This window comes from Vombatus ursinus, unplaced genomic scaffold (genome assembly GCF_900497805.2).
Source record: "Vombatus ursinus unplaced genomic scaffold, bare-nosed wombat genome assembly UNPS02014802.1, whole genome shotgun sequence".
In the NCBI taxonomy this organism is placed as follows: domain Eukaryota; kingdom Metazoa; phylum Chordata; class Mammalia; order Diprotodontia; family Vombatidae; genus Vombatus; species Vombatus ursinus.
The window spans coordinates 28,608,237-28,623,937 of record NW_020954580.1 but is presented as its reverse complement, the minus strand read 5'-3'; the positions used below and the strand labels follow the sequence as shown (position 1 = coordinate 28,623,937).

Below are 15,701 nucleotides of genomic sequence, written 5' to 3'. Positions count from 1 at the left end.
GGTGATAATGCATTCACTACCAACCTCAGTTCTCAGTGTTGAGAGAATCAGATGAGATAATGTTCAGCAAAGTTCAGTTGAATTCAATGGAAATTTCAACCAATCAATCCATAGAACTTTCTTAAGCATTTACTATGTGTGAGGCCCTGTGCCAGACACAGACAAAAATTAAAGACAAAAAATTAAACATTTCTTGCTTTCAAGTTTCTTTATTCTACTAGAGGTGGGGAACGGATACTGTGTGTTCTTTGTTGTTTAGTCGATCAGTCATGTCTGACTCTTCATGACCCCATTTGGGGTTAGCCATTTCCTTCTTCAGCTCATTTTACAGATGAGGAATCTGAGGGTTAAGTGACTTGCCCAGGGTCACACAGCTAGTAAGTGCCCAAGGGAGAATTTGAACTCAGATCCTCCTGACTCCAGTGCCACTACTTTATCCACTGCACTGAGGAGACAGAGAATATTAACAATTGGAAGAAACCAATGAAAGGTAATGGCATTAGACCTGAGCCTTCAATAAGGCCTCTAAAACACTGAATTAAGTAGGGACTACATTCCATGTGTGGTTCATAGTCTATACAAGGATGCAAGTTGACCTTTGGCTAGAATGTACCTGACCTGGTGGGTAGCTTTTATGCAAGAAGGTAGGAAAAGTAGGTTTGGAGTCGGATTGGGAAGGGCTTCTAAAACCAAGTTGAAGAGTATACACTTCATGGGAAAGATGAAGTTGGCAGCTGTATAGAGGGTGATTTGGACAATGGAAAGATGGAAAGCTGGAAGACCAAGTAGTAGTCTATGATCAGAACTCAAGCAAGACACAATAAAGGCCTGACCCGCCATTATTTCACGTGAGTGGAGAAATGGGGATGAATGCTGGAGCAGTTGTGAAAGTAGAATCAGTATGACTCTGCAACTTACTTGCAAAGCATAACCTACTGCATAAAATGCCAGCTACCATTATCATAGGTGCACCCATAGGACATAAAAGCTTTAATGGAGATTCCAAAAACTAAAAAGTTTCTTTGCTCCTTATTCCTGAGCATGATCAAACCCCATTATCTCTAAAACACCAAGTAAAAGCATAAGTATGCTTTTATAGGTCCCAGACAGGGTCATGGACTTTCTCTATTAAAGCAGCAAGACCAAATCTACACACTGACAGTTGTTGTGTTCAGTCATTTTAGTCATGTCTGACTCTTTGTGACCCCATGTGGAATTTTCTTATCAAAAGTACTGGAGTGGTTTGTTATTTCCTTCTCCAACTCATTTTACAGATATGGAAATTGAGGCAAGCAGGGTTAAGTGACTTGGTCAGGGTCACATAGCTAGTAAGTATCCGAGCCTAGATTTGAACTCAGGAAGATGAGTGTTTTTGACTCCAGGTCCCGTGCTCTATCCACTGTACCACCTAGCTGCTCTCTACAGATAGTGTCATGGTACAATACAAAGAATCAAGTGACCTAGCCTGTGCCTCATCTAAAAATTAAGAGATTTGGACTTAATGATGTCTAAGAGACTTTGCCATTCTATGAAGCCAGTGTCTGCCAATGGAGAAGGAAAAAAAAATGGCCATGTGCTCCATCATGGTATGTATTGACACTCAAGACATTTCTGTCCAACTAACCTTATAGGAACCTGTGCATTTATAGTCAAGGTCATAGAAATGCTTCAGCTGAAAGCAAAGTTTCCTGTCCATTCCCAAACGAAAGAAGGGTGTTTCTGCAGCCACAGAGCATTTGGAGGACAACAGTTTCGTATGAAGAGGATGAGGCTTCTGATTCGAGTTGGGCAATTCCAACCTCACTAGAAATTGGTCTTACCAGGTTTCCTGCTATCTGTCATGAGTGAGTGAACATCTACATCATGGGGCCTGCAACCCTTCAGTGGTGTTTCATCAAGCCTTCATTTCTTCATTTCCTAGAGAATAAGGGTGGGAGGGCAGGCTACTTACCTTTCTCCCTTCCCCAACCAGAAATACCTACAAGAGGGCCACCAAATCCATAAGCTGAGATACAGCTGGGTATGTCCCTGGGGGACACCTTTTGTCAGCTTCTAGAATCCTCTTTTAAATTGCAAATGACCCCGGTAGAAATCATCCCTTAATGCATCGGTTAACACCTTTTTAGGATTTAGCTACCAGTGGGTTGAGAAAAAGAATGGGACACCAGAGAGGTGCCTGATGTGGGGATGGCAGGTGAGGTTTAACTGGGCCAGGCAGGCAGTATCAGAACTAAAGAGAAAGGCACTAATATAATCAGAGAAGGAGGATAGTCCTGGACACACACACATTGACCACATTGTAGTTCTGTGGAACTCCCACCCCTATCCACGTATGCCTTGTGAAAAGGTCTTATTTATTTTATTATTTTGGGCATGCATAGCAAAGGTTGTCTGATACACATGAACAGGGCTTGGCCACTTACAAAAGCTGATTCGTCCTCTTGCCATGTTGCCTATGTCCAAATGACACCTCTTTTACTCTCTTTCTCTCTACATTTTCTCCTTCTTTCCCCCTTTTCCCTCCTCCTCCCCTTCTGAAAGTTCATAAAAATGAAGGTGTTTTTTAAGCTAGAGGCCAGAGGCAAAAAAGGTCTGATGTTTCTGCTTGGAAGCCGTGCAGGTCTTACGTTACAGTGGAGTTATATTCAACCAAAATCCTGTTAGTTTTGTATTTCCTTGCTTCCAATTCTGCTCTTTTACTTGATTGGATTTATACGATGAACCTAATTCATCTTCTCTTTTTTCATGATTAAAAAGCTCCATTTGGTTGCTACTTTCTGCGAGATTTCCTTTTTTTTTTAAACATTGAAACCTGCCCCCTTTTCCTGTATTTATGACCCTGCTAAATCATATTCAGGGACTTGAAAGCCAGATAGCCATCTCTAATTCATAGCAGTCTACCTGATACCACTAATCTCCTCCTGGGTATTCTCTGGATAGTAGAGTCCAGTATCTCTGGATTCCAAACTCTAAGCCCAGGAATCTTGAGGAAGAGCCCTCCACTTCAAAGAGAAATTCTAACCAAGATTAGAGTCCAAAGAATTAAATATTTCAATCCATTTTCTGGTATTCAACTTCATATAATAAAACTCTCCTCTGAAATCCAATCTAAAGCAAAAAAGTTCTAACTAATGATATTAATTTATTTTTCAAAGACAGTCCAAAGCCAGAACTGGTCCATAGCAAAATGTGATAAAAATGCTGAGATGAGAGTCAGTAAGCAACAGCAAAAAGTCCTGGATTTGGAGTGAGAGCACAGGGTTCAAATCTCAGCTCTGAAACTTCATATCTATGTGACTTGAGGCATCTGGGGCTCAGTTTTCTCATCTGTAAAATCTGGAAGTTGAAGTAGATCAGGGGTTCTTAATCTGAGATCTGTGAATTTATGTGTGTTTTTTAAATATATTTTAATAACTCAATACCATTGATCTCATTTGCAATCCTATGTATTTTATTGTAAGCATTTAAAAATATTATTCTTAGGAGAGGTTCGCAGGTTTCCGTAGACTGCCTAACAGGTCTGTCACACACAAAAAGAGTTAAGAATCCCAAACCAGGTAATCACTAAAATTTAAATCTATGATCATATAAGGTTTTTCTTTGGTCCTTCCATTGCTCCCCACCACTTCTCTTTGCCCCTCACTCCCATATGGTATGTCCGTACTCTAGCAGGAGCCCCAAGAGCTCTATTGCCTCTGCCTGTCTAGTTACTCAAGGAAGAAGGGGTTAGATTGATAAATCCTGAGTAAGGCAAATGGGACTGAATTATATGAAGGTGTGTGTGTGTGTGTGTGTGCGTGTGTGTGGATGAAAGAAAGAGAGAGACAGAGAGAGACAGAGAGAGAGAGAGAGACAGAGAGAGAGACAGAGACAGAGACAGAGAGACAGAGAGAGAGAGAGAGAGAGAGACATTTTAGAGGATCCTAGGAGATAAGTGATGCAATTCAGAGGAATGAATCAATAATGGTGAAATTTCCAGGGTCAATAGGAGAAATGCTTTTTAGCAGAGGGGCTTCATATCATCATCATACCAAGCAAGCAGGCCACACAGCCAGAAAATAGGTCCTATCTAAATACAATGAAAATCCATGCCTTAGAAGTAAAGTGATTTTTTTTTCAAATATGACCATGTTCTCTTCTCCTTGAACCTCTTACACAAGAGTTGTATTATTAAAGGGCATTCTTTTAGATAATTTTCATCCTGACTGTATTATATGAATGCATGCATGTAATTCAGAGAATCCATAATGTGAGAATGAGCTATTACAAGAACAGAAAATGCCAATGAATAACAAGTGGGAAGAAAGGATACAGAGGCAGAGAAGACATAACACAATTATTAACAAGAGTCTCTCTTTACAAATGAAAGACTTTGACATTTGCCCAGATCAAAAATTCAATTTTATAGCACCAATAGATAAGAGATTAAATTGTGTATAGATAACATCAGACTGGTATTTAAAAGGTTAGCCGCATTTAGAATTGATTAGTCACTGGTACCAAACTGCATACATGATCATCTGACAGAGGAAAGACCAGAAAATGAAATCAACTTCACTGGTCTTGTTTCACATGTGTGTGTATGCTTATAGATCTACATGTCTATATGTATGTGCATATACATACGTGTATATCTATAGGTGTGCATATATCCATACATGTATACTATGTATGTGCCTATTATATATATATATATATGTTTGTGTGTGTGTGTGTATATATATAAATATATAAAATATATGTTTACAGACACATATGTGTATGCAAGACAATTTCAACAGGGAGAGAAGAAAAGTGTCATTCCTATAGTTCACAACACAGGACATAAACACAGGATATGACATAATATTTAACAATTAAACATCTGTTAGACAAGAGATGAGAAATTACAATTTATATTCTAAGATTAAAAGGTCAATATTGTAGAAATAGTGTTTATGTGTGTGGGGGGATAGAGGAAGGATTCACAGTACAATACAGAATCACAAACAATTTCTATTCTCCATCTCACAGTACGGAAAGATAAAGAGCTTCTTTTTATGTTTTTGTTTTTGTTAAAAGAGCTGATGAAGAATATCTTATAGCTTATGCCAAGCATTTCCACTGATGCTATCATCCATGGGCAGTACCTATTCAAGGTCAAAAAGCCCCCCTTAAAGGACTTCACCTTTGTCAAATACCGTGTATTGAAAATTATTGCTTAGAAACTTAATAACTACTTTTGTTATTTTGAGGATGGCTTTCTAAAAATATTTTAAAATTCCTAGAATCATTCTTGCACATACTCAAACAGAACCAGTTATGGTTGACTGTGTTTTCACGTGGGATTCTATCAGTGGTTCAAGTGACAGAAGAAAATTGGGATGGTCTGGAAGGTATTTTCCTTGGACTAATAAAGACGTGATTGTTTGTCAGCAAGGACAATCTTTCGAGGCAAGTTCCTAAAAAGTAGTAGTGGTTCTAAGCATCCCTCTATATAAGAGGTTCTTATCCTGGGGTCCCTGAACATTACAGTAATGTATGCATGCATGCACATACACAGGTATAGGTATACATATGTATACATATACACACATGTACACATGTATTGTATATGTGTACACATACATATATATATAATATAATTTATTTTCCTTGTCAATTCTATGTATTTTATTTTATGTATTTAAAAGCATTATTCTGAAAAGGGATTCACCAGGCTTCATCAGACTGCCACAATGACACAAAAAAGGTTAAAGACCCTTGTTCTATCCACCCTTATCAACCAGTACCGGATTCATGAACTGGATAACTGAATATATCATGGGAGGCTGTGAATAAAAAGCAGCAACCTATCTCAAAAATTCTGGGTCTATTCACAAAACTTATATGACCTTGCCTCAGCCAAAGTCATTGTGGAATAAAATCTTTAATTTGCCATAACATTTGTGGTGAAACCCAGCTATAATTTTGTTATACTATAACATTCCTCCTAGGGAAATAACTGTCCCTTTCCTTGTCATTACATCTAACTTTTTGTTTTTGAGAAGCCAATTAACAAGCTCAGGTAAGCTCTGGTTATATAGAAAAGGGCCAAATATAGGCAATGATAAAGAAAAAGGAATGTGAAAAGAATTCCATCCTGAGATTGTACAAGAATTTCCATTTTTTTAAATTTAAACAAATGTGGCTAGATGACATCAGAGAAAGCTAGGCTACATATGACTATACTAGGAGGTCTGGGAAAATAATGAAAGAGTCAAGTCAGACCCCAAAAGGTTCAGAGATAGTTTAAGCAGTTTGGCTAATATAGGAGATAGAGAATGTAATTCAGTGCAGACACGGGTAAATCTTCTATAACGAGCAGGGCTGTAATTCTTTTCATGGTAAGTTGCTGGGAAAATCATAAATTGGTCATGGTTAAAACGTCAGAAGTCTCAGAACCATAGGAAAAAATAATGAATTGTTGAGGATATGGTTTACTCCAGAAGACACAAAGTATTCAGGGGACAGAGAGAGAGTAAGAGGGGTTGGGAAGATTAAAGTAATTTCCAACCTATTAATATTTCAATTAGGAGGCTGGACAAATTTGTAGGGCAAAGAAGAAAATCTCCACTTACTAATTCAATGAAGGAAAGGTCTGGTGAGATTAAAGGGCTTAGGTAACACGTGGTCAGAGGTGACCCCCAACCACGGACAATTTCATCTGTAGATTCTAGAACTGAGGAGAGAAGAAAGCTATGGATTTACCTGTACCTTGGTGGTGTACACAAAATACACACACACACACACACACACACACACACACACACACACACATCCTTAGATCATTTTTTTGCAGATCAGACAAATGGTATTTTTTTGTACTGCCACTAAGGACTATCTTCTGTACAGATTATGAGATGCTAAGATGAATAAACTAATTTTCTTCTTCCCATCTTTCTTCCTCTCCTTTCCTTTTTTTTCTTTCTTAATGCCTCTCTTGCCTCTCTTTTCTCATCTAATTTATCTTCTCTGAACATTATTTCACAGCATCAACTTAAAAAGAGAAATGCCCATTTTACAGATATCCCAAGATATTAGAGAACTCTTTCCAAGGACCAATGCTTAAAAAGAAATAAAATTTTTCTCGAGTTCTACATCTCTCTCTTTTAAGATCACCCAAGCTGCATTTCCACCTTGGAGTAAGGAGGCCTGCTGGTTGGCAATCTGATAATTCCTCACAGGGAACTGACCTTCTATCAGTATACAACACATGCCCTGGACATGTGCCTTCTTGTCATACCTATCCTCACACAACATGAAAAGAACTAGACAAAGACCTCTGGCAACTTGAATAGTTCTGCTAGAGATGATTTCTAGGTTGGCGTGGCCTAGCCAGTGGAGGGAGGGAGTACGCATATGACTTTCAGATACATTTAAACAGCAAAGCAACAGTTCTCTATGTAGTAGCTTTGTCTACGCAAGGATGTGGAAAATCCTTAAGAGCATGAACCAGCTCCTTGAAGCTCATATGGCACAAAGGATAGTATTGGCCATAATAAGTATTCAGCAAATACTGAATGAATTGAATCAAGATTTTTTTTAAATAGGCCTATATCAGGAAAGAGAGATCCTGGCAGGGAGCTTCCTTTACCAATGTAAATGTGCGCCTTTTCCAGAACACAGAATGATTTTCCCAGAGTCACACAACCAATATTTGGCATCGGTAGACTCAAAACCAGATCTTCCCATCTTAGAGGTCAGCTTAGCACCCACTTAAACACTGCTGAATTCTTCCTCAATGGAAAATGTCTATAGTATCTTTGTTCTGATACTCTTTACTGCAACTAACTTCAAAAAAAGAGCCGTAACTACAGACAACCGCAGACCCACAGGGGAGGGCTGACTAGGACATACTGTAGCCATCAGAGATGAGGAGGTGGGGGGATGGTAACTGAAGGCCTCTGTCTGAGAAACAACTTTTGATTGGGGCAGATCACTGCAGTAATGAGACACATATTCTCAGGCACAGCCAGAACACATACAACATAGCCATAAACCAAAAGACAGTCTCTGTGTTGTGGGGCTACTGTGTAGGTAAGACCAATTATCATGAAATGGCTTCTTTTTTCTGCAACCATATTCCCAGCTATTGGCAGTCCCCGTCCTCACCTCCTAATACACCAGTGACAACACAAGAGATAATAAAGGCTATATTCAGGCTTCTGCACTCCTACCTGCCCCAGGGCTTACCTGACACAAGCTGCTGCCCTGCCAGGCCCACTGGTACCATCCCCAAGTTATTCATGGCGGTCGCCCACGCTGTTGGATCTGTAACGGACATGTTCAGCTGTGTCGTATCTATTGCTATACTTCCCAAACCATCAGCTGCTGCAGGGGGGAGAAAACAATAACAACAACAAACAAATTATAAGTTGGAGTCAACAGGCAAGAGTGTTTGTTTTAAAGGAAATTATGTTTCCAGAGATGTGAGGCTTCATTTACCACATCCCCATACCACCAAAAAATAAAGCACTGTAATCTACAGTAACACTTTCCCCAGACATAAACATAAAGAGTTTCTGAATGTGTTCTGAGAAGGAACTTAATGACATGTAGTTTATATTATACACAACGAGCTACTACTGTGGCACCCCTGGAAAAGAGGAGAAAAGCACTTTCTTCTCCCGGTGAAACAACATTAGTTAAGTTACAGGGAGGCAGCCGTGTTGAAGCAAAAAAAAATATAATAAAGTAGCAGATTTGAAAGTCAGAAAACCCAAGTTTTCTTTCCAATATCTGCCACTTTGAGGAAATTGCTACCCCTTTATGTGCCTCAGTGTCCTCATCTGTAAAATGGGAACACCAAAGCCAGTCCTCTATGCACTTCAATGCTTCAGAGTGTTGCTAGGAGGACCAGGCAGGATAGGGCATATGAATTATTATGATAAGCAAAGCAGAGATATTTTCTCTCTTTTCTGAAGAAGTCGACTCGATTATCAGACTAAAAATAAAGACATTGGTTTGCAGGCATGTATTTTTGGAACAGGTGCTTCTCAGTGACTAAGAGTTTTACAAACAGTTATCAATACTAAAATTCTGTTCAGAATACTTCATTTGAATTGGTCCCAATGCCCTTTTTTATATATTTTTTAAAGTTAATGCTCCCTCTTCTTCAAGCTCCTCATTTCACTACTTTAGGGGAACTCAAGTATCTACATGAAGAGGAGTGGTCTCCAAACTCATCTTGTACCTTTTATCAGGGTCGAGGAGGGAAGTAGAATTTTTCCACTGGCATTTGAAAAGCTACTGTTGTGGGTGCTCATTTGGGTTAGGTTATAACTTCCCTGAGGGACCAATACCAGTCTCCAAAGGGGACAGGTTGCATTTTGGTACAATAATGAGTGAAGGTCAAATAGGAAGTGCTGTAGTATAATAGGTGTGGTTGTGTTGGAGACAAGTCAGATGACTGGGCATTGCAGGGGTTCAACTCATTCAACTCATCTGTCATCCTGTCAATTATTGGCTCTCATGCCCTTTGGGGTCCTGTCACAACCTTCTTGAGGCTCTACCTTGGTCCCTCAGGGGTTCCAGCTTCTACTTTGGAGTCTGCTGATCTAGAGCACACATGGCCTCAATTCCACAAGCAAAGACTTCCATCACCACCTTCTCTTTCCCCCAAACCCCTGCCACCTCCACCAATTAAAAAGGGAAGGAGAATAGAAAGAAAAGAAGCTAGGTATCTTCAATTTCATTTAATGCTAAGTCTAGCCTTTATGAGACCCACCACCTGATTTCCTTTAGGGCCTAGAGAACACGGGCCATTGCTTATTTTCATGGCTAGGCAAACATTCCCAACAAAATCCCTACGACGGTATTGCTAAGGTGTTCTTGGAAATCACCAGTATTTACCTGCAGCCATCATTTGTGTGAGTTCCTTGGGCCGCTCTTTGACACTTTTAACTCCACGCTCATCTACTATTGCATTATATACACCTGGAGGTGCAGGAGCCCTTTGGTTGGTATGTGCAGGGTCCACAAGGAGATCATCAGGCCCTACAAAGAGTGGATGAAAAGACCGATAAGAAACTATATCCAGTCTCCTTCAAGGGAATAACCACTGTCTTTTCAAAACAAACAACTAAATGAAAAGAAACCCACTTCCAGGCAAGCTAGTACTAGCAAGAGTCCAGTTAAGTACCCCTAACCAAGGGCTATCCCATCTATGCCCTGTGCTAGATTGATAAAGAGTATCATTTGTGAAGATGTCAGGCGTCCTGCCTCCAACCCACAAGTCTTCACATATGGAGTCTTAGATGCTGCTCCTCTGCAGCCTTCTCTATGTACGTACACATCAATGGAGTGGGCTGACCAAGAATTAAGCTTTTATGTTAAGAACTAAGTCAACCTGTAAGTTTAGAGGACAGTTGCCTGTAAAACATATTTAAAGATGAAAAGAGCTAGAAAAGTACAAAAAAAAAAAAGAAAGAAAGAAGCCATTCTAAAGCATCATGGAGTACAGAATAGGAAGTGTATTTGTAGTCAGAAGACCTGGGTCCATATTGCACCTCTGAAACTTACTAGCTGAGTGACTAAGTTGTTTATACTTTCCAAGTCTCATTTTCCCCATTGGTGAAATGAAGATAATAATCTCTATGGTACCTACTGCATAGGGTTGCTGTGAGATTCAAATGAAATAATCTATATAAAAACATTTTTTATAGACTTTAAAGTGGAAACTGAAAAATGATGAAATACAATAATAAATAATGCCAGATCCTGAATAAAAGATGAGAATGTTCCATCGTAATAGGTCTTGGGTCTATGTGGGAGCTATGGAGATATCTTTGTTTTTCACTATCTGTTGGAATATCTTTGTCACTGAGACATAATTTGACTTAGCCTGAATGTTCTTTGAACTTGAAATATATGTGGATACATTTTTAATGGTTCAAACTAGAAGAATAACCATGTCATTTTAAAGGAGTGAAACATATAGCATATTAAGTGGTTACAAGTCAACAACTGAGTAAAAATATTTTTCTTCTCCCACTCACTGATATTAGGAACCTTTTTTTTCCTCCAAAAATATATATGCTACTAATTAACATCAATGTATTCCTTAGAGTTAGATACTACATGGTCTGTCTAAAGTACTAGCTGGCCTTGTTGGAATGGCTCTTTCTAGAATGGCATTATCAGTTTATTACAAGACTATCCATCGGTTTGGTAGCAGTAACTTGTTGCCAAGAAATAGAAACATAAGATTCACATGTTTTAGTGGAAGTTCTAAACTACAGTGTGTGAACACAGAAAAATCCCCAAACCATTCCCACTGTCTTGGTGAAGTTGCAAGCGGTAACGTCTCAACTAGCAGGAAACGTGAGACATTTAGAGTTTCCTCAAACAAGCTGCCATCAAGATAAACTGTCTTTATCCATACAACAGTTCACTGTGGTAGAGGATTGTACTCAGTATACATATTTCACATCAGGCAATTAAACTCTGTTACCCATATGACTCTAGGGCTTGCTTATATATTGTGCATCAATTAACACAGCGCAATGACAGCCATCAGACAAAGAGACTCCCACCACATAAAACAAATTTAATTGCAGAGGAAATGGTGTACCTAAAACTCTACCCTTCGGCTATCCATAATGCCATCGAAATCTGTATTCCGCCCCAACAAAGCCTCTCAGTTCACTCCTGCTTGAACCTTTACAAATATGCAGAGACAAACAGACTGAAATTTGTTCATTTAAACTGCCCAAATACCTCTGATATGGGAGCCCTTTCATTTGATCATCTCAAGGTGACTATCTTATTTCTTAAAATAGAAGGGGGTTGGCCAGCTTCCCAGTCCAGAAAGCTAGCTATATTTGCACCCAAGTGTGCATACATCACCTCTTCCCTTTATCCAACAAATCTTCAATTGTGAAGCCTCTGAAGGGTTTGCTGCCTTGGAGATCAGCATTTGTAGCATTTAGGACTAATGTCCAAGCCAGTCGCCATCTTGTCCTATACCTGCCATTTTCAGACAGTGCTCTCAGAAGTGTTAGCTTTTTACTGTGCAAAGTGCTATACTAATGGTTGGCATTTTCATGATTATAGCAATACAAAGGAGATTGGGCCTGGAGTCTCCTAGACAAAAGGACCACTTGAAACAGAATATCTAGGTGCCACTCAATTTTCAGCTCGTCCCCTGGCCCACCACAGAGGTCCTTTTAATAGCCTCACTGAAAAGAGTACTGGGCAACCAAAAGTCCTCATTGTTTAATCCTGGCCACATTCCTAATGATCTCTGTAACCCAGGCTATTCACTTTGCCTTTCTCTGCCTTAAGTTTCCCCAGTCAAGTGACTGAGGGAACTTACATGACAATCTCCCATACACATAGTCCGTGGCTTGGGCAATGCTTTTTAAATATAGTCTTATGAAAGACTGGGGTTTCTTCAGTCATATAAAGGGATATATGAAAATTTTTTAATTCAAAATTAATTACTTTTATTTTAAATGGGAGTGCATGACATATATCTCTTTTAAGAGTAGGATAGGATCATTGGGTCATAAGGCCCAGGGAAATTAAGGTGACACTTTAGTAGGGCTTGTGCCAAGATCATAAAGGTAGTAAGTAGCAGGAGCTTGATTTTAACTCAGGCCCCCTAACATTAATGCCAAGATTCAGTTTATTGCACCAGGCTAAGAAAATCAAACCAACAGGTCTACAAAGTTTGGAAATCATTGGCCTTGGAAGAAAGGTACTACGTTTGATAATATTGGCTTATAATTAGTGAAATGCCCCTCTCCCCCCCGTATATCATTTCCTTCTGATTGAATAACTAATTTGTTATGCATTATCATTGTATTACTTATAATAGCTAACATTAATATACCACTTTAAGGTTTATAAACCACTTTATAAAAATGTATACATACATATATAAAATACATACATATATACATGTATATGTATATATATGTATCTTTGAACACACAAGTGTGTATATATGTATCTTTGACTACACAGACATACATACACGTGTATACCTATACAGACATTTTTTGTACACACATATAAATTTGATCATCATAACATCTTTAATATAACATCATAACAACTTTGTAAAATATTATTTTCCTGATTTTACATATAGGAAATCAGAGGGTGAAAGAGGATAAATTATTGACCGTGGGTCACATAGCAAGTAAGTGTTTAAGATGGGATTAGAACTCACATCATACTGACTTCCAGACCAGCATTATATAAAATTGCCTTTCTCATTGATAATCAGGGCTAATGTTCATTAATAATAAATAAGATTTATGAAAGACTCAGTTTTCTTATTTCTTAACTAAAAATGAGGCTAATATTCCTAAGGATATTTACTTATATTATTGAGATGTGAGGAGGTTAAATTAAAATTTATAAAGGATTCTGAATATAGTAAATGCTAATTATTATTACTATTTCATTTTGGAGTGTAGCTTTTCCATTAATATACCCTGGGATCCCTCTGTAGTGGTGGGTAATTATGTAATTAATTCTGAAATAGTAAGGACCACATGTTTTCACAACTAATCGCACACATGCCAGCACCCTACCTAGCAAGGTGATGCCTTGGCCTCTGACACAATGTTAATTGACTTTTCTTTTTCCCCTTTACAAAGTCATTTGAAAAAAAGTCAGCCTTTGGCTCTCTCTCTCTGGACACCTATCTTCTGAATCACCAAAGCCTTTAAGGAATTCTTGATCATTAAAAAAAACCAAACATTTATGCCATAAATGACAGCATCCTTCAGTAGAAACATCCATCCCCCCACCCCCAACTGGAGTTAGAAGATCTGGGTTTGGAGTTTCAGCTCTGCTAATCATTAGTTGTATAACTTTGGAAAACTCATTTCTCCTAATTTGAATTTTTTCTTCATTAAAATAGGAATGATTCTACTGGTACTACCCACTTAACAAGATCATTGGCAAAAATAACAACAAAACTTGTAAACTTCAAAGTATTGGATAAATGAGTTATTGTTACTATCATCATTATTATGGTAGATGTAGAATCAAAATAACGTAATTCACTTGATATTGGAAAATGCTCTCTATTTGGCATGGCGGAACAAAAGCACAATACTTTGTAACTGTTATGTAAAGCCTGTAGCCACAAGATTTTCTACTGCCCAACCCAAACCTTTATTCCTTCAGTACATTCGCAGCTCCACTTGCGGTATATCACTAACCAACATATTTGTTGTTGTTGATTTGTTTCAGCTGTGTCCAACTCTTCATGACCCCATTTTTGGGGCTTTCTTGGGAGAGGGATTGGAGTGGTTTGCCATTTCCTTCTCGAGATCATTTTACAGATGCGGAAACTGAGGCAAAAAAGGGTTAAGTGATTTGCCCAGGGTCACATAGATAATAAGTGCCTGAGGCCAGATTTGAACTCAGGTCATCCTGACTCCATGGTCAGTACTCTATCCGTTGCACCACCTAGCTGCTGCACTAACATGCTTACTTAATTCTTAAATAGCATAGATATTAAATCTCAAGTTGAATTGCTGCTTTAAAGAGCAACATACAGATATTCCCCAACTGCACGTGTTGAATAATGCCTGATCAATTTATATGCTGATTTTCTAGTGGTTTATTTTAGCCCCAGCTCAGGTCTCCACAGAAGTCTAGTTTTGAGACTTCATTATAGAGTAAAAATGACCATGAGTTTTTAGAGGCTACCATAAGCTCTGACAGGTCTTCCAAACTAGGAAAGCTTCAAATATGGTTGAAGCAACAGCCTATTCTGTCATCTGAGGACCAGTATACCTAAATGGCAAGAGGTTCATAATGATCAAGTTGGCCACTAGGTTATGAATTCATTGTCCATGATGATCCATGAGACAAACACAGTTACCAGATGGCCCTCCATTCTGGGCATCTCCTTTTGCATAGAAATTGTGGAGCTATAGAAAAGAATACAGAGGGTATTAAGAATCAGTTGTTTTGGACTGTCTAACTACTTTAATTTGTTGGGTACTCTTAATGTAATAGCTTTGTCTTGCCAATGACTTGACACAGTTTTGGGAAAAAATGAACCATTTATTTATTAATATTTGTTCAGTCATTCAGTTGTGTCTGACTCTTTGTGACCCCATGGACCACAGCATGCCAATAATGTCCATGGACTTTTCTTGGCAAAGATAGTGGAGTGGTTTGCCATTTCCTTCTCCAGTGGATTAAGACAAACAGAGGTTAAGTGACTTGTCTAAGGTCACACGGCTAGTAAGTGTCTCAGGTCTGATTTGAACTTAGGTCTTCCTGACTCCAAACCCAAATTCTATCCACTGAACCACCTAGCTGCCTCTACATTGCTATAGTAGCATATTAAAATCAGAAGCCATAAAGGGAAGCCATAAATAGGTGCATAATATCAAAACTGATGATAGAAGAGGAAACAGAACTACTTCCAAAGCAACATAAAATATCAATCACATGACATACAGTCATCTCACTGTACAGTAATTACTTTTATACAGTGATTCAAAGTTTGCAAAGCACTTTATAGACGTTTGGACCTCACAACAATCTCAAGAGGCAGGTATTAAAGGTATTATTATCTCAATTTTACAGATGAGGAAACTGAGGCTCACTCAAGCAGTTAAGCGATTTACTCATAGTCACCTAAGTTTTAAGTACCAAAGATAAGATCTGAAACTAGGGCTTCCTGACTCTAAATGGAGAAATCT

At 38.6% G+C, this 15,701-nt stretch overlaps 1 protein-coding gene across 7 annotated transcripts in view; it reads right to left on the bottom strand.

The window, feature by feature from the left end:
* The window catches only part of ENOX1 (ecto-NOX disulfide-thiol exchanger 1), a 548,229-nt gene that overhangs the window by 241,337 nt on the left and 291,191 nt on the right, over nucleotides 1-15,701 (bottom strand). For all 7 annotated transcript variants that reach the window (XM_027873687.1, XM_027873693.1, XM_027873694.1 and 4 more), the window contains 2 exons: nucleotides 9,874-10,017; nucleotides 8,215-8,352 (listed from right to left, as the gene is read on the bottom strand). In XM_027873687.1, the coding sequence (XP_027729488.1) occupies nucleotides 8,215-8,352; nucleotides 9,874-9,886 (151 nt within the window). In that variant the 5' untranslated portion in view covers nucleotides 9,887-10,017. The remainder of the gene's footprint in view (nucleotides 1-8,214; nucleotides 8,353-9,873; nucleotides 10,018-15,701) is intronic.